We start from the raw sequence: 25664 nt of genomic DNA, 5'->3' as shown, positions 1-25664 counted from the left end.
TCTTTTTTTAACCTCTGCTTATTTTATTTGTGATGTTTTTATATTGTTTTCAGTTGTTGTTAACCATCCAGTCATGAATTTGGAACAGCAGCCATATAAATTTAAAGTGACAGTAAAGGTAAAGGTTCCCCCACACATATGTGCTAGTCGTTTCCGACTATAGGGGCCGGTGCTCATCTGTTTCAAAGCCGAAGAGCCAGCGCTTGTCCAAGGACGTCTCTGTGGTCATGTGGCCAGCAATGAGTAGACGCCAGAGGCGCACAGAACGCTGTTACCTTCCCACTGTAGTGGTCCCTATTTTTCTACTTGCATTTTTACGTGCTTTCGAACTGCTAGGTTGGCAGAAGCTGGGACGAGTAACAGGCGCTCAGTTACGCGGCACTCGGGATTCGACCCGCCAAACTGCCAACCTTCTGATCGACAAGCTCAGCATCCTAACCCACTGAGCCACCGCGTCCCTTGTCAAAATAAATAGCTAAAGTATATATTGGGCATATTAATTACAGATAGAATTGTTACCTATTGTGCATCCATAGGCCATATTGAGATCCATAGGCTAAAATGTTTCTGTTTTGTAAAAATGTTGTCTGTAGATGTGCATTTTTAAGTAGAATTATACAGAAAGTGTTATTTGTGCTGCACACAAAATAAACAGAGGGATGGTGATTCAGTCGAACCCTTTAGAGCAGGAGTGTCAAACTGGCAGCCCACAGGCGGGATGCATCGTTAGGGCCACATCTACCCTGGTTCCGCAAAGGCAAAAAATGTTGTGATACATCACGATATGTCACATGATGTGATCGAGTTTGACAAGTAATAATTCAGCTGAATCAAAATATGCCGTTTCGTTGGTCTGGATTTCAGCCAAGACAAAATTTGGAGAAATCTTAGAAACTGAGGCGGCCATAGCTAGTGTACCTTACCCTCTTCCTCTACATCAGACATGTCAAACACAAGGCCCGGGGGCCGGATCAGGCCCGCGAAGTGGTTTCATGTGGCCCGCGAAGCCATCCTGGAAACAGTGAGGGAATGGCCCCTGCAATGGCCTCCGCTGCCTTGGCCCTGGCCCGGAGACCCTCCTTCTGCCAGAGATCCTCAGATCTGTCCCACTCCTGCCGAGGCCCCCATAGGCACCCTTGATGCGAACGATGTAGAGCTGGCCATGCCCACCCAGTAGGCCATATGCACTCTAGCCACGCCCACCCAGTAGGCCACGCCCACCCTGGCCATACCTACCCAGCCCCGAGGGCAACCACAATGCTGATGCGGCCCTCAATGAAATTGAGTCTGACACCCCTGCTCTACATGGCACGTGTACCTGCTAATTTTCTCACAGCCTTATTCCCCTTAGCCCTATACCTGTTCAACTCACCAGGCTTCTTCCCCAATCTTACTAACAAGTTAGTTCCCTTAGGGACTAATGGCATTCAGTGCAAACAGCTTATCGGTCCTGCAGTTTTTATTGCTTTCATTATGGCCTTTGGCTGATTTTTCCACGGGCTGGCTGGTAACTGGCACTTAGTATGGCAGGCAACAGAGATCTTGGAACTTCAAACAAAGTAACCTTTATTTCATCCATATGCCCCCCAAAAAATAAAATAAAAAACACAACTTGGTAAAAGGAAAACATTTAGAATTGTGAGTTGTATGAGTAAATACATTTTTATGATAGGTGAAATACAGCAGTCGCATCCAATTCCCAAATTGCATACACAGGAGAAGCAGCACACAGTACCTGAACATCTGTAGGCATCCCAGAAGAAAAGGTTAGATGTTACAAAACACCCAAGAGGTGTACAGCATTTTTAGCAGTTAGCAGATGAGCTAAAAACAAAACAATGCAAAATGCAGCCCTGTTTGTTTGCATAAGAGAATTCAGATGATACACTTTAGTGTTCACTTCCTGGATCCAGAAGACAAACGCAATCAATGCAGCAATGTGGCTGTCCTGTCATCATCAACTTAAAACCTAGTAACTTCTGAAGTGATTATTATGATTATTTAAAACCAAGTAATTCTAAAAAAAATGTTGATATCTGAAGCTGAACTTTCACCTTTTGCTTTTCCTCCCCCCTCCCCCCCAATAAAGCCATAATTTATACTGAAATCAGCATCTCTTCCTGAAAGGTAATCCCAATACATGAATTTCTATTATACATTTATAGGCCACGCACAGATGCAGGACAAATTCTTCACATTTTGAGCCTTCCCCAACCACACACACAATGTTTTATGTACAGCAGTATGTTTATAACAATTCCTGAACTTAAGGTGCATAGGCAGATGAAGCCTTACTTTGTAAAGAAAACAGCTTATAAATTTTGCTCATAAAATGAGATGGCAAAAAATGCCTTGTATCTTACAAAGTCTTTTCACAACATAAACAATTTTAAAATAAAATGTAAATTTGACATAAAAACCAGAAAGATAACCCTGCCACCCTAAATCAAATGTATTTCCAGTATATATTCTTCCAAAAACATCTCCCAATTCTAAAATAAAATTCATATATATATATATATATATATATATATATATATATATATATATATATATATATATATATATATATTCTCATGCATGTACACACACACACACACATCCATCCATTCATACACACACGCACACACACATTTATAACTTAAGTGTTGTTCGCTGTAATTTCTTTCATGCAAGAAACATGAGCTTCTCAGAGAGGCCGTTCTGAAACTGCAGTAAAGCTCTTCACTCGTGCAAAGAACAAAGGGGTGTACATCTTGTCAATGTCAAAAGAAGAGACTGCTGTCTCACCAGTAGACCTGAAAAAAGTAAAAAGTGATAAGCCTGACTTGTTCCTTGCCTAAAAGGAAAATAACTGGCTTGAATAATATAACTTGTACCTATTCTCTTTGCATCCTATGTAAGAAAATCTTTTACTTGAAACCAGAGCACTTTTACATATACGGCTATCGAAATTGGAATTTGACACCAATGTTTGCAGATCTTAAGGCTTTATTGAGGAAAAAAAACAAAACAGCATGATTTCAAAATAATACATGAAATGTATAGCTACACTGCAAAAAAAAAAAGGTTGTATAGGAATTTTCATGGTTAGAAGAGACTTTGAGGCACGATTCCCACTTTCTGACGCCAATTAGTAGAATAATCTGCAAATTATTAAAATACTTCAAAATAATTCAACAAGTATATCCTACTAATTTGTTTAATTTAGTATCTGTTTATCTGATCTGGCAGGGTGGGTATGCTCCAGGTTCAATTAAACAATGTCAACTATCAAGACCTCAGAAGCCCACCTTCTCTGTAGCAGCTCCTGCTCTGGCTCCCATCTTTAAGTGTTGTTTCAAAGGAACCCGAAGAAGTGGTTTTTTCACCCAGGCCTTTGACAAGGGTAACTGAAGCCCCCTTTATCCATTGTTCTCATCAAGTTTTGTCATTTTTTTAATCTTTATTTTTTTGTTTTTTCCTTGTTTTAATTATTTCTTTAACAATTTGTAAACTACCTAGAGTCAGTGAGAGTTGGGCACAACACACATTTATTATTATGGTTGGTCCTACAGTCAGCAGATTTATACTGGATTTGGTATTTTAATCTATCTATCAAGTCCTTCCCAAGGAGCCGGGATAGGCAGAGGTTGTTGTTTGATAAAGATATTGTTGCAGGACATAAGCTGTTCCAAATAAAGCTGCCTTTTGTAATGTTTGCAACTGCACCCAAGGTATCTATTGCTTTGGCCACAGCATCCAATATCCAGATCTTTTTGTCTTTGTTACCGACAATTGTTAAGTCTAGGATTTTATGCAGCACGAATCTGTCTGTTTGAATCTTAAAGTTCCAGAGCACTTTAGCTTCTTCATATTTTATTACTTTGTCTATTGTACAGTCCCACCAGTTCTTGCTTGCAGGCAAATGATATTTTTGCAGATATTGCAATACACTGTTGTTGCTACTTTGCCATGCTGTTGTTTATAATTGGTGTGTACAATGTTCTTGCAACAACTAAGTAGGTAGTCCACTGTTTCTTCAGCTTTTTTGCAGACAGGGCATTTGCTTCCTTCTCAATTCTGGTTTTGTATGCATTTGTTTTTAAGGCTTGGTCTTGTGCAGACAGAATTTACCCAGCATTTTACAGTTGCAAGAAAAAGTATGTGAACCCTTTGGGATTACGTGGAGTTTTGCATGAATTGGCCATAAAATGCGCTCTAAACGTCATGTAAGTCACAACAATAGAAAAACACAGTCTGCTTAAAATAATACTACAGAAACATTAGCTGTTGTCATGTTTTAATTGAACATAAGATGGAAACATTCACAGTGCAGGGTGGAAAAAGTATGTGAACCCCTAGCCTAATGACTTCTCCAAGAGCTAATTGGAGCCAGGAGTGAGCCAACCTTGACTCCAACCAGTGTGATGATATTGGATGCGTTGCTGACAGTTGTCCTGCCCTTTAAAAACACAGACCTGTTTTGGGTTTACTGGTCTCAAGAAGCACTGTCTGATGTGAACCATGCCTCGCAGAAAAGAGCTCTCAGAAGACCTACGATCAAGAATTGTTGACTTGCGTGAAGCTGGAAAGGGTTAAAAAAGTATCTCCAAAAGCCTTGATGTTTATGTGTCCAGGTAAGAGAGTCTACAAATGGAGAAAGCTTAGCACTGTTGCTACTCTCCCTAGGTGTGGTCGTCCTGTAAAAATGACTGCAAGAGCACAGTGCATAATGCTTAATGAGGTAAAGAAGAATCCTAGAGTGTCAGCTAAAGACCTACAGAAATCTCTGGCATATACTAACATTTTTGTTGACACATCTACAATAAGGAAAACATTAAACAAGAATGGAGTACATGGGAGGACACCACGGAGGAAGCCATTGCTGTCCAAAAAAAATATTGCAGCACGTTTGAAGTTTGCAAAAGAGCACCTGGATGTTCCACAGCACTACTGGCAAAATATACTGTGGACAGATGAAACCAAAATTGAGTTGTTTGGGAAAAACACACAACACTATGTGTGGAGAAAAAATGGCACAGCACACCAACATCAAAACCTCATCCCCACTGTAAAACATGGCGGAGGGAGCATCATGGTTTGGGGCTGCTTTGCTGCCTCAGGGCCTGGACGGATTGTTGTCATTGATGGAAAAATGAATTCCAGAGTTTATCAGGACATTTTGCAGGAAAACGTACGACCATCTGTCCGCCAACTGAAGCTCCGCAGAGGATGGGTGATGCAACAGGACAATGACCCAAAGCATACAAGTAATTCAACAAAACAATGGCTTCAACAGAACAGAATACGCCTTCTGGAGTGGCCCAGTCAGAGTTCTGACCTCAACCTGATTGAAATGCTGTGGCATGACCTTAAGAGAGCGATTCACACCAGACAGCCCAAGAATATTGCTACACTGAAACAGTTTTGTGCAGAGGAGTGGTCCAAAATTACTCCAGATCGTTGTGCAGGTCATCTGCAACTACAGGAAATGTTGAGGTTATTGCTGCCAAAGGTGGGTCAACCAGTTATTAAGTCCAAAGGTTCACATACTTTTTCCACCCTGCACTGTGAATGTTTCCATCTTATGTTCAATTAAAACATAACAGCTAATGTTTGTGTAGTATTATTTTAAGCAGACTGTGTTATTCTATTGTTGTGACTTACATGACGTTTAGAGCGCATTTTATGGCCAATTCATGCAAAACTCCACGTAATCCCAAAGGGTTCACATACTTTTTCTTGCAAGCGTAGTTCTGCTCTAGTGACTGGAATTGCCCACGTGCCTTGATGGTGTTACCTTCACTGAGTTTAGACTTTCAGATCTTCTTCACTTTCTTCATTTCTAACCTTCTTCTTGACTTCAGTGAAGCCTGAAGTTATCAACTTGAAGGATGCCCAGGTATTTGTAATGATTGTCTTCATCCAGTGTTGAGCAGTAATTCAATTTTGGATGGTGTTTTTCTATAGAGTTTCAAATTGTTCATGTAAAGAAGTCAGATAGTCTGGCAAATGTTTTTGATTGATATTCCTCGTCTGATTTGTTCAATATTGTTGACCGAATTAGATTTTTTGCCTAAGAATCAGTATTCTGCTTCATCTATGAGACAATAAAGTATCTACAAAACATTTCAAACTGGAAGTTATGGACACCATCTAATTACAAAACGACTTCAATTCACTCAATGGAATTTCCCTTTCTTCTCTTCTTCCTACATATTTATGTACCACCAAACTCCTCCATCACTCTATTCTGCTGGCAATATTTGTTTGGCCAGTTGGATGAAAACAACTAGAAACAATGTGTTATATGGGCAAATCTCACCTTTCAGATACTTGCATTTTATTTTTATGTTACAAAATTAACTAATCTTACAGGCTCCTAGTTTAAAATGTAGTGATACAGACATTTCTTATAAGTAGTATGATTATGTGCTGTAGACATCTGTATGAGTCCTTCTGTTGCCAAGTCTTGTTACACATTGTAAACAGGCATAAAAAAAGCTTGTAAAAAAGAAAGAATCTTCTATTAGCTAGGACTGAAAGATTAGGTTTCAAGGACTTTGAAAGTTTTTTATAACATTTGGAAAAAAAACACCTTACTTGTAAGTTATGTGGCAAGAATGATGAATCCAAATGAGTTTATTAAATTTCTGACGGCCACTGGAATTCAGTTGTAACCCTACATGAAAACTGTGATCAGTTTCTTGCACAGGGACACGACAGAAATATCTGAACTTGTGATAGTCAATTGGTTTCTACATAACAAACAAGAAAGGAATAGGCTGTCAAGAATATGCAGCAAAAGATAGCTACTGAATCTGTACCCTAGGGTTAAAAGATAAAATGTTACATTTCAAAGACATTTTCATTTCTTCAAAAATTCTGGTACGAATCAACCCCAATCAGCAATCTCCTACTGTAATGTATAAAATCAAATCACAATGACCCTATTGTGAGAAATTATAAACCAGAACATTTTTATTGTCTGAATGAAAACCAGCATTTATAGACTCCTAGAAGAAACTGATGAAGGAAAATATATCCTCTACCATAGTATGAATGCCGATTTTCATTTAGACAAAAAACATATTCTGTGTTTATAGTAAAGTATATTTTTTCTACAGTGAAAAATATAAAATATAACCTGTAACTTAAAGATAATGTAAGTATCCTACTTCTAAAACTAGACTTTTAAATGTTGAAAGTGAAAATATTAAGAATCTATAAAAATTATTGAGGGGTAGAAAACTGAAGAAGGCTTTTTATTATTTTCTACTATTCCTAACCTTCAATTTCCCCTTCAGCTTTCAATACTTCCTTTCAGTCTTCTCTTGTTCACTTTCTAGCCCTTAATTGGGAGTTGGGAGTTTCCCGACACTCCCATGTTACACCTCTGCTCTGCGAGCTGCATTGGCTTCCAGTTGTCTTCCGGGTGAGATTCAAGGTGTTGGTAATGACCTACAAAGCCCTACATGGCATGGGTCCGGAATACCTTGGGGAGCACCTGCGGCCGGCGTCAATTTCCCTCCGCCCTGTGCGTTCCCACAGAGAGGGCCTCCTCAGGGTGCCACCGGTCAAAGAATGTCGGCTGGTGGCCCCCAGGGGGAGGGCATTCTCTGTGGGCGCGCCGGATTTATGGAACCATCTTCCGTTCGAGCTCCGGATGGCGCCTGACCTCCGCTCCTTCCGGCGCGATCTCAAAACCTACCTTTTCGAACAAGCTGGCCTGGCCTGATGGGATGGGGTTGGGTTTTATTAATCTGTTTTGACCTATTTTTTAATGTGTTTTAACTTATTCATGGGCATTTTGTTTAATCGTTTTTAATTTTTGTATCTTGTTTTTTAATATGTATTGCCCTGTTCACCGCCCTGAGTCCTTCGGGAGAAGGGCGGTATACAAATAAAATTAATAAATAATAAATAAATAAATTCCAACCTTCTATGCCTCTAGATTTAGAAAAAAGAAAATCCATATATATTGTCAAATAATCAGTCTTCTCTTTAAACCTAAGCTTGCCTTTTTTGGCTCAGAGCAGCAGGAAACAGAGCAATTAAAATTATAAAATAATGTCTAAAGATAGATACAGAATTCTTATATTTCACTATCTTCTGGATGTACTTTCCTCAAGAGTTTTGCTTTTGAACTCTTCCAAATTTAAAAAGAAAAAAAATTACACCAAAAAGCAGTTTAAGTTCAGAGTTTAAGGAGAATATCTGGAGAGAGTATTTTGCAGAAAGAACTACTCCAAAGTTGTATTTTTACTTAACAAATTATCCTAAAGTACAATACTTATTTATTGCTTTCTTGTTCTATTAATCAGTCAGCTGATTACTGTTGACCATCTAATATTTTATTATATAAATACCTCTTCCTTCTTCTTTGTCATTACAGCAAATACTTTGGTTTGATTGTCTGTATCCTGGGAAAGGCGATAATGTCCAAGCAGAATTGCATCAGTTCTGAGATTTAGAAGGAAAACATTTCATGAAAATGTTTCAAGTGCTACTAAAAACACTGCTGATATTAAATTACATCCTAGAATAAATAGGATTTAAATTAATAATGACTAAGTTAAATCCTTATTATTCAAAGAGCTTACTGAAACTATAATTAACTTTAGATTCAAACATGGTTTTTCTTTCATTAAAGATAACAGTGTAATTTTCAAATCAATTTTCAAATCATTCTTTAATTTAGTCATCTAAGCAATGAAAAATGATAGTAGCTTTACTGTTTACCTAGTTATCAGGATCCAATGGACAATATAATTTTTTTTTACAGATGTTGAAGATACCTTGTGTTTTTAGTCCGTAATCGAGGAACAATAGACTGAGGTTCTTCTGGAGCTGTTAGCATCATTACTTGGCCATCTGGGAAAAATCTCAGGTACCTAAAACAATTGTTCCAATATTTTTCCAATTTGGGTTTGTTCAGAAAAACATATCAAAAGATAACAATAAAATGAAGAAACATCTTTCCCAACATTAGAAAAAAGCTCTGAAACCTCACTGCATACAAAGAACCTTATCAAAGCATGTACCAAAAAAACATGTCAACAGAATTTTATTAACTATGATGATCCAGTTTTGTTGCTGGAAGTATTCCAGTAGTGGGATATCAGAATGAAGATTAACTAGGGTATCAAATTATGATTCAAAACCAGCTCATTTCAGGATTTAATTTGCATACTTTAAGCTAGCTCTGTATATTCATAGCCTGAGATCATAGAAGATTCAGAGTTTGGAATCGCCATACAATTTTCTCCTAGTAATTTTTAAATACCTAGGAATTTCTAAAAGCAGAATTATAAACTTTAGTCACAAAATACATGGCTCCAGTTACCTAAACCATCATGACTTTTTACGTACAGGTAATCATTTGAATTCACTGTATATCTTGGTTTGCAGCATTATACATAAACTGCATTGGAAGGAAGGCAAGAGAGATAAGTAACTCAGTCATTTTAAAATGGCTATACCTATAATAGTCCACTTGGTGCCATGCCCGATAGAATCCATCAAGAGATTGTTCTCCTTGACGAATGTATGTTGTCTTGCTGATATATACCCCTACAAAATATGGAGGTACCTGCTTATTATCAATATATACTTTAAATATACAATTATACATATTTTAGGATTCTGAAACAGGGAGCCTATTACAATTTTCAATCTTCTTTGCACCATTTATCAGTTATAATCTCATCTATTGCAATTACTATATAACTGCATTTAAAAGCAGGATAGATTTTTTTCCCCTTCAAATTATTATCCTTAAGTTGGAAAGACTTGGACTGCTATACAAACAAAGGTGGTAGGAGAGATATAAAGCAACTACCTGCAAATAATACCATAAACTGAATTCAACAGAGACAGGAGAGGGGGAAAAAAGGATCCTTGGCGGTTACACACTGATACAGTTCTTACTCTCAGTGAGACAAGAGTTACATAAGTAGTTCCTCCTGCTCTCATCCTCCACAGCAGGCTCACCTCAACATGTGAAGGGCAAGAATGGAATAAGGGGGACTAGTAGAGTTTTACACTATTCTCCTTTAAATGAGAGGAAATAGTCACATATAGGATAGGCATGATGTCTAACTAGGACAGGTGCTAGGCATACTTGGCTAGGAATAAAGCATTTCAAAGTTACTAGAACTCATGCATTCATGCATAGACTTCTGTTGAGCTTTTTACAACCTTTCTCTTGTCTTTTCTTCCTTGTACCCTCATCTCTGTATTAGTTTGTTTCCCTCCTCTCATTTCCCTTTCTTCGTTTCTTATTGTAAATGTTTCTTTCCTTCCTGCCATTCCTTCTACAGTACTATTCCTTTTTGTTTCTGTTTGCGTATGAGTGGTTTTTGTTTGCACACGCAGAAAAAGTCAATTAATTTTGTAAATGGGGCACTTTATTTACAAGCAATTATTTTAATGAATAATTCAATTATTTTTGTTTTTATTTTCATGATCCAGTCCTTTATTGCAATGCAGCTTCTGGACACACACACACACACAAATTTTGAAACATGCTTATTCAATGAAAAATTTCCTTATTATCCAGAAAAACTGTGTCCTTGCCACACCAATTGTTTTCGGGAGGCTTTCATTCGCAATTCCTGGAAAGGTCCTTCCCAGAGAATATCTCATCAAACCCAAATATCACAATTATTCTATTTGGTGAGAGGTGATTAAAAAGGTGATTATGTGTTCTTTAAGTGGGACTGTGTTCTGAGGTCAAAGTATATATTTAGAATGCCAATCATTGTTAGTAGTCCCAAGTGCATGCCAGTCACTTTTTCCAACCAATCTATTTACAATCAGGAACTACTGCGGCAATTATACCACCCCTGTCTTTCCTGACTATCATTACAACAATGTTAGTTCTTACCATCGAATCGAACTCTCGGTCTTTTCACAAACATTTCCCTCCATGAGGTATAAGGAACCATTTTATTACATGTCCTGCCCCAAACCTTCAAACAAGCCTGACGCCAGATTTCAGGGTCCCTAGAAAAAAGACAGTGTAATCTGATTATAAAAATGTTAACACAAACAAGAGTATCAGAAATATTGTATGTTACTGGTTATCAAACACTGCAAATGGTTGCATAGTGTCTTTAAATGAGACTTTATCATTCAATTTTGAACACATTCTGGAAAATTGCTCCTTAATAAGATTTAATTCATCCTGTTCTCTCCTGTATCAGTTTTATACTCTATGTGTGCATGGGCGTATGCTTTTAACTTGACTAGAATCAAATATCACAAGCAACGCCAGAATTACCTTTAAAACTCCCCTCTTTCTGTATATATAACTGCACAAGTGTTATACATGCCATATCAGAATAATAGAGCTTCTCAGGTTACAAAACTTTAAGGAATACATTAATAGGCTCAGCACAGTTTTATTCAGAGGTTTAATTCAAAGTCACTTTGATCAAATCTTTGAACTGAATCAAACAGAATAGGAAAGTCAAAACAACTTTTTCCCCCAAATTGATATGAATAGTCAAATTCAATTAGCTTAACAGACGGAACAAAATCAACTGTTTGAAATGGAACCAACCTGCAAACCTCCAATAAATTTGTCAGAGGAGAATACAAAGGATGATTAGGGAACTAGAGAAAAATTGCCTCAATACTGTTCCATTAATGGAGACATATCACTACTTTCCATCATTAATCTTCACATTTTCATAAATTTCTGATTTTTTTATACTTTTTATTTCATATTTTTTTACTTTCATGATTTTAAACTATAATCTTAAGGTGACCTTAGTTTTTCAGAACAAAATTAAAAGAATTAAGTCACTGAATAACTTGCATTTATAAAACCATTAATTAACTGCAGTAATAGTAATTCATTTAAACACTTTTAAGGAATAAATGTATTATTTTGCACTAACAGGTTTATTTGTTAATTGGCTGGAAGTGATGCCTGATAATTAAAATGAGTTTTTAGTTGCTTTAGTGAAGCTTTTTCTTCAAAAATACTTTGTATTATTAGTCAACTGATCACATTTTCTACCTAAAACTTTGAAAAACTCAAGTAATTTTTAGTAAAGACCTTATTTTTATAACCACAAAAATTTGGTTGTCACCATTTATTTCAAAAATCCTAAAATTACTCACTTTTATCCAGATAAATGAAATTTTTATTGCATGATAGTTTCAATTTTACCTGGCACAAATGTAAAAACCTCTGCAGACCAATGATAACTGTTCTAAAGATCTCAGGTCCAGATCACTGGAAACTACCCATCGAAAAATATACATTAACAGCTCCATAGGCAACACTATGGGGAAAAAAATGTAAAAATTAAAATAATTCCAGTAGTCTGATTTGGATCCATGCTATAAAAAAATGTGGGGGAGGCTCCTTGGCATCCAAATGACTGACTTGGGATGGAATCTAATGCTGGTATTAATTATCCTCCCTCTTTTAGCCCTTGGCACCAAAAGTAAGCAAGCAACAAAAAGCAACTGGAGAATCACTGAACTCTCCAAAGTAACTTTGGTGGGACCTGAGAAGCTTTAGGGAAAGGTCCCTTCTGCTTCCAAGGATGAACAAAGGATTCCACCCTTAATGTGGTACTGTATTATACTAAATAAACATTAATGCATCTTCAAATATAGTTTTTTTTTTAAAAAAAATTACATTAAGCATGATATTTTTATCCAAGCAGCTATTTTTGCAGGTTGCTGAATTTTTCATGAATCATTCATTTTACAAAAATAATTACTCTGCATGTCAACATGTTTACATGTACAGTGCAATTCTAATGTACAGTATTCTAATAACAATGGATGTGAATATCTAAACATGAAATTGTCTTCTTTCAATTTTAGATAACAAAATATGTGGTAACAGCACATATTCATTTTTTTTAATTGTTAGATTTAAAATTGCAGAACAAGCACTTACAGCAACTATTGTTACAATTAACAGATTGTTTTTATAAGTCAGCATTCAATGAGGAACCCAGTGAAATTTAGTACAAAACATAACTTATAGTTTATAAGATAACTTTAAACAAAAAAAATCTATAGATCCCTATATTTAGAATAAATTTCTTGTGCTAAATGTATTTACTACCAGGAAAGCATTATGTTAAGCATGCAACGTATATTAATTGTAACAATGAAAGAACTATTTTTATTGCTAAAATCTATACAGTTCCTGTTAAACATCTCAAACAGTTTTCACCTGTTCAGTATGGTTACTGAACATCCCTTTCATGGTCTTCTGTACTAAAATATGCCCACTAATTTCCTACAGGAAAATGTTCTTTTACCTGAGATATGAGTCTGATTCAGATCAAGCTCAGGCTGACACAATTTGATGGATGATTCCTGAAGAGTGAGTTGTTGAAAGTAAGAGAGAAGGTCAGCCATTTTGCTATCATCCTCATTATCTTCAATGCTAGAAAACACAGGCATAATATGAGACCAGAAAAGCATAATACAACAGATGAACAGATTAACCCTGTTAATGTTAAAGGCCATTAATGTCAATATTTATATTTACATACTGATTGGTATTTGGCAAAGGAAATGTTCCCAAACATGAAGAACACATTGATGCATATAATATTGCCTTAACAGCTTCCCAGAATTGCAAATGAGACACAAGAACCAGTAAAAGAGAATGCTGCAATGATTTTCCCAACTGCCATTTTTCAAGTTTTTAATCTTTCAAAGGGTTTTATTACTACAAAGGCACAACATTTGGATCCTGAGAGTGAGAGAAAGAATAAAACAATTGAGCCCAAAATTTCTGTTGCTAAGCAAGACAGTTGTTAAATGAGTTTTGCTCTATTTTACAACCTTCCTTGCCACAGTTGTTAAGTGAATCACTGCAGTTAAGTTAGTAGCACAGTTATTAAATGAATCTGCTTCCCCAGTGACTTTTGTCCGAAAGTTGCAAAAGGTGATCACATGATCCCAGGACACTACAACAATCTAAATTCATGCCAGTTGCCAAGCATCTGAATTTTGATCGTGTAATCATAGGGATGCTGCAATGGTCGTGTGAAAAATGGTCATAGGTTACTTTTTTCAGTGCTGTTGTAATTTTGAATGGTCACTAAATAAATAGTTGTAAGTCGAGGACTCTCTGTATTTTCTTACTGTGATAGGAGAGTTGGCTCCTTCAGTTCATATTGGATTTCCCATACTGGAATAACTGAATGTATCGCATTGTTCTTGCCTTATTTGGGAATATTCCCTTCTTGCTTCTTCTAGTTCCTTCACCAATAGTATAGGACAAAGTAAATTCTGTTAGAAAAGTGGTAATTTGAGACCTAGAACACCCTTATATATACCGACTACACCTTTTTCAAATAATACATACATATATGCATACATGTATACTTACTAGCTTTTCCCAATACTGTCGCCTTCTGGAGATCTGGTATAGGTAATCTTAAACTCAATATCTGGGACCAATTGCATAGCCAGACGGTAAAACTTAATAGCTAAAAATAAAAATAATCTTATTTAAATTGATTGTACATGCAGTTTGGAATAAATATTAAAAATGAACTTTTAAAAATCAGTGCATTAGCAGAGTTCTTATGCAACTTTTCTTTCTTTAGTTATTGCACTATAAATTCAAAATGTATTCTGCAAAAAATGATGGTAGAAGATACAATTGCCATTATTAATTATAGGCCATTTTAACATATAAATATTTAATTATTTCCATACCAACCTGGGGGGAGTGGAGCCATGGATTGAATCAGCAACAAGGATCACTGAATAATTAATTGTCAGGTCAAGGTAAGTACTCTCAAGATTAAAGCGTAACAAACTGGCAGTTTCTTGGGCCACTTAGCACATTTGAAATGTTGAGAACATATTTTGGCCACTGTCTTGAATAGTATGACCAATTATAAAGCACCCATTCACTGTAAAGCAAACTGGTGAGATTGTGGCCTTATCATCCAATATCCCAAGATGCTTGCTTGAATACATGAGGACCACAAATATTCTTGGAAATAAAAACTAGGAGCCTCATCTAGTGGCCTGGCCACTAGATGAGGCTCAACACATGCCAGAGAACATATACACAGTATATACTGTACACAGATTATCTGAGTGTGGAGGTTCATTCTCTGAGCTTGTGGGTTGGTTTCCAACATTTCATTACCAGGCAAGGTAACATCTTCAACAGAATTTAGGGAAAATCAGTGTTGGTGTTGTTCTGCTTATAAGGGCTTCGTGTGATCAGGTCTTGTGATGGGAGGTCACATCAGGTGAGTGATGGGTCAGGTGTGGGTCATGTCAGGTAAGGGTCTTGTGAGGAGTCAAGTATGGGAGATGAAGTGCTGCTTGGGGGAGTTGCGTGGGTTGGTTGAAGATTGGTGATTTTGTTGATTGGTTGTGCAATTGATTTGAATTTTCAGGGTTTCATAGGCTGGTTGTAAGACAATATGTCTGTTGATAGAATTGCTTGTGGAGTGTCAGGCTTCAATAAACCCGGATGCGTGGTGGGTGATAGCTTGGCTGATGATTCTTGTATTGCTCCAATCAAATTGGTGCTGTTCGGTGTCAGTGTGGGTAGCAATAAGGGATTTAGAATCGAGGCGATTGACTGCCAGCTGATGTTCATGGATTCTGGTTTTCAATTGACATGATGTTTCTCCCATGTAGAATTGTATACAGAAGTATACAGATATTCGGCACTATTGCCAACTTACATGGGAATGCAATGGTCAGATTTGCCTGCTGCTTGGAGACTTTTGCTACAAGATGATCATCGACCCGCAAACAGCTACACTTCCTCCATGAATGCCTCCACAAACCCCCAAAAGTACATGCTACTGACCACTGATCAAACACTCACAAGAAATGGAAACTAGCTTTCCAAAATGGATGCAAAATGCTTTGATTCATGATCACTGATGTTCACAACCGCCTGGAAAAATACCAATGCATCACCGACAAACCCCCCCCCCCCGCAATGCCTCAACTCCAATGGAGAGGACCTGACAGACCATTTGAAAGCAAGATCCACAGGAATGCCAATAAAACACAAACCCAAAAACACTACTTACTATAGGAGAAACTCAATAGCATCACCCCAAAACCATAAGATGAGAACTCAGAACTATGGATCAGAAATCTATCCTAGAGACCTCTATCAGATGATGAAAAGACTGTCCTCACACATGGCCTCAATTTCAACCACAAAGATGCTGACTCCATTGAATTCCTAGCCAATCTTGAATCCATTCTAAAACTGAACCACCTGGGCCAAGAAAAACAAGACAACATCAGGCAAAAAATTATCCCCAATGTACAACGCAACAGACACAATTAAATACTCAGCCAAAAGGAGAAGAGAGGAAGAGAGCACTAAAGAAACTGAAACAAGACAAAAGCATCAGACAAAGAACTGTAGTCATAGACTACATCAGCAAAGCTGAAAACCATTTAAATGACACCGACACCTAGCAAATAATCCACAACGATCCAACAAATTAGCTAGAGAAGAAAATAAAAGTCACCCCAAGGAAAATGGAAAAAGTAAAACAGCTAATACCACTAGAGAGGAAGTACATGCAGCCAAAAGAATCCTCCACGCCCAGGTTCTACAGACTCCCCAAAATACACAAGAATGGGATCCCCTTACGCCCAATTGTGTCTCTACCCACAACACTGATGTTCAAACTAGCAAAAACCCTGCAGAGGAAACTCTCAGACACCTGGTCAATGACTCAAGCCACTCAATAAACTCCCCAGAACAATTTTTCCAACTCATCAACCACACCAAGATCAACAAGGAAAAAAACATGGTCTCCTTCAATGTCACCACACTCTTTACCTTGATTGACATCAACTTGGCTAAACAAACCGTACATCACCTACTCACTAAATACCATACCCACAAAGATGACTCCACCACAGAACACTCCATGTCCACAGAAACCATCATGAAACTTCTGTATCTATGCCTCAACACATACTTGGGAAAATCTACAAGCAAATACAAGGCACCCCGATGGGCTCACCCATATCAAGCCTAATAAGCAGAAGCAGCCATGCAACAACTTGAATCCATAGCCCTACCGACCATCCAACCAAACTTTTGAACACACTACGTCAACAATACCTTCGTCATCATCAAATACTCCCAAATTAAAGAAATAGACCAACTGCTCAATAACATATTCCCTGGCATCAAATTCACAAATGAAGAGGAAGCAGACAAAAGACTCTCATTTCTTGACATCAACATAAAGAGAGTAGACAATGGAAAACTGGAAACCATGTCTACTGCAAACCTACTCACGCATACCAGATCCTCAGCTTTGCAAGTAACCACCCCACCACATACAAAAGAAGCAGTGTCCAGACCCTCTTCAGAAGGGCCATGACACACTGCAGAACCACAGCACTAAGAAAAGTGGAAGAGAAACAGCTGCTTGATATCTTTCAAGTGTGCTTGTTTTTGGAATGAGGGATGATTAAAGGGCCAGATCAGTTTCCAACAATAAAGGATTTAATAAAGGAGAATACTATATTTGTAGCCCAGAGCTGACATGGGGCTCCTTGGTGCTCTCTGAGCTTGCTTGTTTTCTTGCAGATGTTTCATTACCCAAACTATGTAACATCATCAGTGGTAGTAACTATGTACCAAAGCAACAGCCCAACCTCCCACAACAGAAGCTGTGTAAGGACTTTATTTAGATGAGCCCAAACACACTGCAGCAACTCGGAACAATAGAAAAAGGAAATAGAGCATCTATACATCATATTCCAACAAAATGGAAAGCCCTTCAAAACATCCTAAGCAGACCAAAAGACCCAACAATCCCAGAAGAAAAAAACAAGAGTCATCTACAATATAGTGTACAGTGTAAGGACTGCAACAACCACTGTGTAGGACAAATAGGCAGAAGACTGACAGAACACATCCAAGAACACTAACTAGCAGTCAGAAGACATGATGAAAGTTCTTTAATTTCACAACATACAGACAGATTTAACCATCGTTTCAATTGGGAAAACATGACCATCCTAGACCAAGCCAAGTTCAAAAACACTAGGGAATCTCTGGAAGCCTGGCACTTTGACAAATCAGCCATCAATAGACACACAGACATTAACAACATCTATAGATTATGCAAAAGAGACTATCACTCAGCCCAAAAAGGAACAAACATCTCTCCACCAGCAATCAGCACCCAGATCAGAATACATTAACTCCCAAGGTTAACATCAGACCAACAACCAAGTAAACAATACCCCAGTCAAGAAACTATCAAAGAAGCCAACAGCAAACAGCCCAATCAAAGAATATCTAAGGCCACTCCCACTAACACTTACAGGCAAGCTGCTAGAATATAAATTGACAGCAAACAGCACTCCTTACTAGCACTGATGATGTTATCTAGTTTGGGTAATGAATTGTCTGCAAGAAAAACAAGTTCAAAGAGCACCAAGAACCCCTCAATAAAAGATTTGTCCCCAGCTACTAGATGGGGTGATATTCTCATATGCCAGAGAACAACAGTATATACACAAATTATATGCTGGGGCCATGACAACCACTTTGCCTCTTAGTAATTAATCTTTATATTGTAGTTTTCACTATAACAATAAATGGTTTTAGCTGAGAAGGAGCATGGTCCAAAAAATTAATATATGACATTAATAGATTACCTTCATAAAGAGCCCCATTTTGCTCTTGTTCCACTGCCTTCAGGAATAGTTCTCTTGCCTGCACAAAAATTAGTCATTTGTTTTTGGAATACCTTACATATAGGCAAAGAAAATTAACTTAAGTAATGAACTATAACCTTCTATTAGTATTTTTTTAAAATACTAATTTTTAAAAAATCATAAGCAGTTTTCCATGGCTAATTAAATTTTAATAAACAACCTAATTATGGACCTAAACTGATTAGTTTAGTGCACTGCAATCCTGTATTTTTTACTTCAATATCTGATCTTATTTTTAATCATATTTGTGCCTTTACTTCTTTGAACATAAATTCAAACAAGTATACAAGGAATTCAAGACAAGTTTTTCCCCCTCATAATCCTGACAGCATTATTCCAATAAGATACAACTCAATTGTAAGAATAGAAATAAAAAAATAGGTACATACTGAAATACTAAATGATGAATGTTAGCAGTTTAGGAATAGCAATAACAATAGCACTTAGACTTCACAGTACTTTACAGCCCTCTCTAAGCGGTTTACAGAGTCAACATATTGCCCCCAACAATCTGGGTCATTTTACTGACCTCGGACGGATGGAAGCCTGAGTCAACCTTGAGCCAGTGGGAATCAAACTGCTGGCAGTCAGCAGAATTAGCCTGCAATACTGCATTCTAACCACTGTGTCACCCTGGCTCTTAGGAGGTTTAAATTGTTTACCTTTTCCTCTTTTGCAAGTTCGAGTTTCCCTTTGGTATCTATGGTCTTTAATAAAGACCCTCTTGTTCTGCAGGATCGAGTTTCCAGACCTGTAGAGCTTCCCCCTGGGGTAAGTTCAAACATCCACTGGGCTCTGAACATCTGAAGCTCTGCCTAAAAATCCATTTTTGAAGAATGATCAATAAACATTATAAAAAGCAGCAGCTGAAGTTCTACAGATAGAAAGAAAAAGGAACACTGCATTTTAGGGATATATGTTCCTATCAAGAATATGAAGTATTTCTGTCACATGGATAGAAATATTTTTCTACTGTTGATTTTTCATGCTCCCTAATAAACAATTATTTTTATGAAAAATAATTATTTTCAGGATTGTTGTAGCTGCATCCCCCAAAATAAAACTGTTTCCATTTAAAGCTAATATACAGGAAAGTTTTAAAGTGTTGAGACAAAAGTACAAAGGCACATGGGATAAAGAATAAAATTGTACATACGACTTTATGAGTAAAGATAAAACAGCACACCTCAAGATTTGCTTCACCAGAACTGTCATTGTCATTCTCCTTTACTATGTCAGAGCAACAATCTTCTTCTCCTTCTGCCTAATGAAGAAAGATCATGTTAGTATTCCAAGTCATTATATATTAAAATCCTAAAATCACATACTATAATCAAGAAATTTGTTAAGATGGTCCATTTTAATCAGTTGCTCAGACATTTGCAATGTTAATGAAAAGCCCTAAACAACTTATGCCTATCCCTAGGTTACCTAATCGCTTCAATATAGGCCTAATTAATCCTTATATTTATGATTGATGCCCTGCTCACGCACTTGTTACCTCCTGTATAGATTACTGCAATGCTCTCTACATGGGGCTGCCCTTAAAGACCACCCGGAAGCTCCAGCTGGTGCAGAATGCAGCCACGCGGGTAGTGATGGGAGCATCCCGATACTCCCATATTACACCCCTCCTGCGTCAGCTGCATTGGTTACCGGTTGCCCTCCGGGTGAGTTTTAAGGTGTTGGTACTTAAAGCCCCAAATGGCCTAGGCCCGGGATATTTGCAGGACCGTCTACTGCCGGGAACGACTTCCCATCGCCCAGTGCGCTCACACAGGGAGGGCCTTCTCAGGGTGCCGTCGGCTAGACAATGTCGGCTGGCGACCCCCAGGGGGAGGGCCCTCTCTGTGGGTGCGCCAGCCCTGTGGAACCAACTTCCCCTTGAGCTCCGGATGGCCCCGGATCTCCAGTCCTTTCGCCGCGGCCTTAAAACATACCTTTTCCATCAGGCTGACCTGGACTGACAGAAATTTTTAAAATGTTTTTAACTTATTATTGGGGCTGCTAGTTTAATTCTTTTTTTAACTTTTGTATTATTGTATTTTTATTGTTGTTAGCCACCCTGAGTCCTTCGGGAGATAGGGCAGCATATAAGTCCCAAAAATAAATAATTAAATAAATAGGATGTCTTAGTGATTCCATGACTTACTGAAATTCCTTTAATGTTATGGAGGTAGGTATTTCCTGTGGTATATACTGTTAAGTTTGTAAGCCGCCCTGAGTCTTTGGAGAAGGGCGGGATATTTTTTTATTTTTATTTTAATTCCATTTATATCCCGCCCTTCTCCGAAGACTCAGGGCGGCTTACAAACTTAGCAGTAGCCTTCATTCTATGTACATGCCTGCTTATTAGGGCTTTCACACACACCGCCAAGCGGCATTATTACAAAGTCAGCTTAATTGCCCCCAACAATCTGGGTCCTCATTTTACCTACCTCGAAAGGATGGAAGGCTGAGTCAACCTTGAGCCTGGTGGGATGCAAACCTGCATTAATTGCAGGCAGCTGGTGTTACTTAAGAAGGCATTAGCCCACTGCTCCACCAAGGCTCTTCATATAAATGGAATTAAAATAAAAATAAAAAAATATCCACCCTGGGAATAAATTGATTCTGAAGATTACAAAAACTTCCATAATGCAAAGGTTTTGCCATGTCCTGAAAATGTATCTATTCCCCTAGACCAGGGGTGTCGAACTGCTGGCCTATGGGCTGGATGTGTCATGGCGAAACCGTGCCCACCCCATTGTTGGCAATGGAAAAAAAGTCATGATACGTCACGACACGTCACGTGACATTGTGAGTTTGACACCCGTGCCCTAGACTGCCTCTTGATTTTATTATGTCAGCGTAATTGTTTATTTTGTTAGTTTTAAGGATTTTTTTTTATTGCTTCACTTAAAATTTCAGAACTGTTTCAGATGTTTGAGGTTTGCATTACCACAATGTAGGAAACTCAACAAATATTTCTGATGTTCAGTGTGTATGCATTCAAAATTTGCCAGTATACAACTGGAAAACTGATTCCTTCTAAGATAAGAGTAAAAATTGTCATTGCGTGTTGAAGCCAATTCTATAATCCTGCTGACAAAATAGTATCCAGTAGTAGCATGGATGGGAGATTGCAGAACACAGATACTTTCTTAGAGCTATAGCTTTGATGCCCTACAAGAGGAGGTACCACATCAGTGAGTTTGTGGGAGCAGAGTAACCTTCCAAAAGGTCTCCTTGTTATCTTAATAATTGGGTAGATTCACAGTAGGAAAAGCAGTACCTCAAATAATCAAGCCCAATACAAATCTTTCACTGCAAGCATTGTCTGAACTTTGTACCTTGTATCAGACAACAACCTATCTACTGCATTTTTGCACCAATTACCATTTCCAACTACTCTTCAAAGACAGATAAACATACTGCAGATCTCAAGACATATTATAACTAAAGAATGGATATGATATGTAAATGTGTCTTGTTATAGTCTTCACCTGCAGATTAGGACTGCTCTCAAATGGCAAATCTGATCCTCTTGGGGGAGGGCAATCTCATCCAAAACAGGTTTTCCCACACTCTCTAAGTCCAGCTTTTTATTTCCCAAAGGCACCTTTGTTTTGTCTGGATTTAATTTCAACTTGTTCTTCTTCATCTCTGTTATCAAGTTTAATGTTGATGAAAGCTAACTGCTTCCTTGGAATTAGATGATAAGCAATAATAGAGATGTGCATTATCCCTGGTTTAAAAAACTGTTCCATTAAAAGGGCCATCAAGTCTGATGTTCCCACACTCCCATTCTTTTCACTCTCTCTATAAAGAGAATATTGTATTTCAATTATTTTATTTCTTTAATCAATTTGTAAAACAACATTCTGTCCCACTTATAATTGTCAGGGCTTTCTATGAACTTCCATGAATTTAAATTGTAAGACCTCTCAGGAAATAGGGGAAGAGAGACAATCAAATTTATACATTGTACATAACTAAAGAGTTTTTAACAGAGTTTAGATTTAACTTGGTGCAGTATGTAAATTGTAATTTGTAAACCAAGAAATGTGGTATTTCTTCAAGGCAGATGCCTGGTGAAGCTACATGCAAATTAGATCCTTGGTCTCCAATGGGAACTTCTAACAAAAACTGGAGCACATGGACTCAGCTGATAATCAATGCACTGCTAAAGGAAGAGGGGATAATACCTTCAGCCATTAAACTTCTTAAAAATACTTCCCTGGATCAACTTATCCCACCTACTACTGCAGACATGTCAAACACAAGGCCCGGGGGCCAGATCCGGCCCGCAAAGTGGTTTCATGTGGCCCGCGAAGTCATCCTGGAAACAGTGAGGGAATGGCCCCCACTGCCTTGGCCCTGGCCCAGAGACCCTCCTTCTGCCAGAGATCCTCAGATCTGTCCCACTCCTGCCCAGGCCCCCATAGGCACCCTGCATGCGAACGATGTAGAGCTGGCCACGCCCACCCAGTAGGGCATACACACTCTAGCCACGCCCACCCAGCAGGCCACCCCCACCCTGGCCACGCCCACCCAGCCCCCTGAGGGCAACCGCAATGCTGATGTGGCCCTCAATGAAATTGAGTTTGACACCCCTGTACTACTGCTTGAAAAAGATGCAGAAAAGGAAGCTAGGCAGATTATCTGGATCCTTTCTAAACAAGACATGAAACAGAGCACTTGTTTTTGTAGTTGCAACTTGAAACAGCTGTGATGCACTCTCCTTTCCTGTAGACCTCTCTGCAAGATTCAGTATCACAGCATGGTATCTTTTTGAGCTGCTTGCAAGAGAGGGGGACTGGAAACATTTTTGAAGTAGTTCCACTTTTTTCTGAGAGGGAAGTATCAATCTGATGCTGTTGCAGAAGCAGATGTCAAAACCTTGGACATTTTTCTGCTTGGGCCTTTGTAGCCTTTGGAACAATCTCCTTCATGTAAAATCTGCACTACCTACATGATCTATTAGAGAATGGATTCTCCAGATCAGAAAAAAAAATTAGGGGACTGGAACCCAGAGGCTTGATTTTCTCAGCAATAGACCCTTCCCACTGGAACACCAAGTTAGGTGAGCCTCTTCCATGTTTCAGATGATGACAAAAAACAGACCTTTTAAAGAGTCAAAGACAAGTCTATATTTATTGGTTTTACTAAGGCATTTTAGTTTTTATTAAAAAATTTATTTCATATATTGTATACCACATAGAATTGGCAAATGGGTGGCAAAAAGTCTCAGTAAATGCACATTCACTACAGCTTGCCCAACAAATCAGTTAAACTAGATGTGCCCATCTAATTAATTTGGTTCTGTCTGATTGTTAAAAAACAATTTAACTTTGCCAAAGTTATTAAGGTGATATTCCATTTTTTTTCTTGAAAATAATCATGTGAAAAAGAGAGCAGGCACGCAGATGTCACTTTAGTCTCTTGCTAGCGCTTCCCAGGGATTTGCTAGAAACAAGCGCCTATTTCTATTCTGACATCCTGAACCACATTCATCCAGCATCTTACTCCACCTGTTTCTGACATCACGGGGAAACCGCTTATTTAGCTAAAAACTTCAACACCTTCTGGCGATGGATGGCTATTTTTGGTCTTTTCGATCGAATCTACTTAAAAGATTGCTGCTGCATAACTCGGCCTCCTAAATCTTTATTGCGCTGTAAACCGGATAGCGTGCTCAATTGTAAAGCGTATCTTTCCCTATATATATATATATATATATATATATATATATGGATCTTTGGTCATTCGGGTTTTTCCCCGCGTAGAGTTGAAGGTGTAGGCGTAACGTTTCCACGGAATCCCATCCGTCATCATCAGGCTGGTGGCTTCAGCTTCCTTCTTCTGGGAGAAGCAGACCCGAATGACCAAAGATCCACATACAAACATGTCATAATGCTTGTTAACTATTTTTAGATTACCTTGCTAGGCCCCAAACATAGGACAAATCTTTATTTCCTGTGAAGGCCATCGACAGGCAGTAGTCACACCGGTGACAGCTCATATTTGTGTAAATTTTAAATTGCTAACAAAGTCTCCCTTAATTCTTTGTTAGCAATTTAAAATTCACACACACACACACACAGATATATATATATATATATCTCCTAAAGCTATGTTGCGTACTTTGTTAACGAGGGGCTTCTTTATTCGCGAAGCACCTTCAAATTATAACATTCCACAAACGTTCAATGAGGGGCTTGAACTGAGGCGATTGTGAGCCTCGCGTATCGACTGCCTCGTCTCCCTCTTGCCCGTCGCCCCCTCTTGAGGGCGGGCCTACCTATCCGCTACACAACGACAGTCCGTTAGCGCGCGAGAAACCCCCCTCCCCGTCCTTCTCGCGCTCTCGTCACGCGCACACGCTCTGCAGCCCCTCCCCTCACCATGCTGAGGCTGAGGGAGCCAGGCCGTCCGTCCAGCTGTCACTCTCGTCCAACTGCAGCGCTCTGGCCGTTTCGAATTAGGGCGGCCTCTCCGGTTGGTTGAAGGTTTCCGCTCCTTCTCAAAGGCCGTCGGGTCTCTTTTTGGACTCTTATTCACCTCCCTCTCGAACGGGGTACCAAGCAGGGAAGCAAATTTAGCAGAGTTCTCGGTCAGAAAAGCGAACTACGCAGCGGGAGTCACTGCGAGCACGGCGTACGGCAGCCATTTTCTCAGACAACGAGGAACGATTAAAAGCGCGCGAGGGAACGTCAGCCGCCGAACGAGATGGAGCAGACGAAGCAGCGGAGTGCGCATGCGCTTAGACCAATATAAACAGAAAAGGAGTGGAGAACTTCACGTGGACTGCGCTTCCCAGAAGGCTGCGCGCGGCCCCTGTGACTCATTGCCTTCCTATTTTGCGCTAAGCTTCGCAAAGGAGCTGGGTAAATCCGTCGGCGCTGGGATTGGCTGGGTTAGGGCTCTCGAAGTTAGAAACGGGTAGGCAATCTTGGCTCTTTGATGACTTG

General features: G+C 38.7%; 1 protein-coding gene across 5 annotated transcripts; it reads right to left on the bottom strand.

Moving 5' to 3' along the window:
- Positions 1 to 1549: 1549 nt before the first annotated feature.
- Positions 1550 to 25439, bottom strand: FBXO9 (F-box protein 9). Of its 5 annotated transcripts, none has more exons than XR_014490656.1 (14): positions 25098 to 25439; positions 19868 to 19975; positions 19374 to 19526; positions 18652 to 18709; positions 14360 to 14459; positions 13278 to 13405; positions 12164 to 12278; positions 10871 to 10989; positions 9465 to 9555; positions 8781 to 8876; positions 8352 to 8445; positions 6586 to 6740; positions 5783 to 6486; positions 1550 to 2798 (listed from the first exon to the last, which is right to left on the bottom strand). XR_014490656.1 is itself a non-coding variant. In XM_083348068.1 (13 exons), the coding sequence occupies exons 1-13, from the start codon at positions 25098 to 25100 to the stop codon at positions 2690 to 2692; spliced, it is 1329 nt and encodes a 442-aa protein (XP_083204194.1). In that variant the 5' UTR covers positions 25101 to 25423; the 3' UTR covers positions 1550 to 2689. The 5 variants fall into 5 exon arrangements, 3 of the variants coding, with proteins under 3 accessions (XP_083204194.1, XP_083204195.1, XP_083204196.1); XR_014490657.1 differs by having other exon boundaries at positions 1550 to 2989; positions 5783 to 6058; positions 25098 to 25432; XM_083348068.1 differs by lacking the exon at positions 5783 to 6486 and having other exon boundaries at positions 25098 to 25423.
- Positions 25440 to 25664: the final 225 nt, after the last annotated feature.

The sequence above is a fragment of the Vipera ursinii genome (assembly GCF_947247035.1).
Source record: "Vipera ursinii genome assembly, chromosome: 1".
NCBI lineage: Eukaryota > Metazoa > Chordata > Lepidosauria > Squamata > Viperidae > Vipera > Vipera ursinii.
This window is presented reverse-complemented; position numbering and strand designations above follow the sequence as displayed.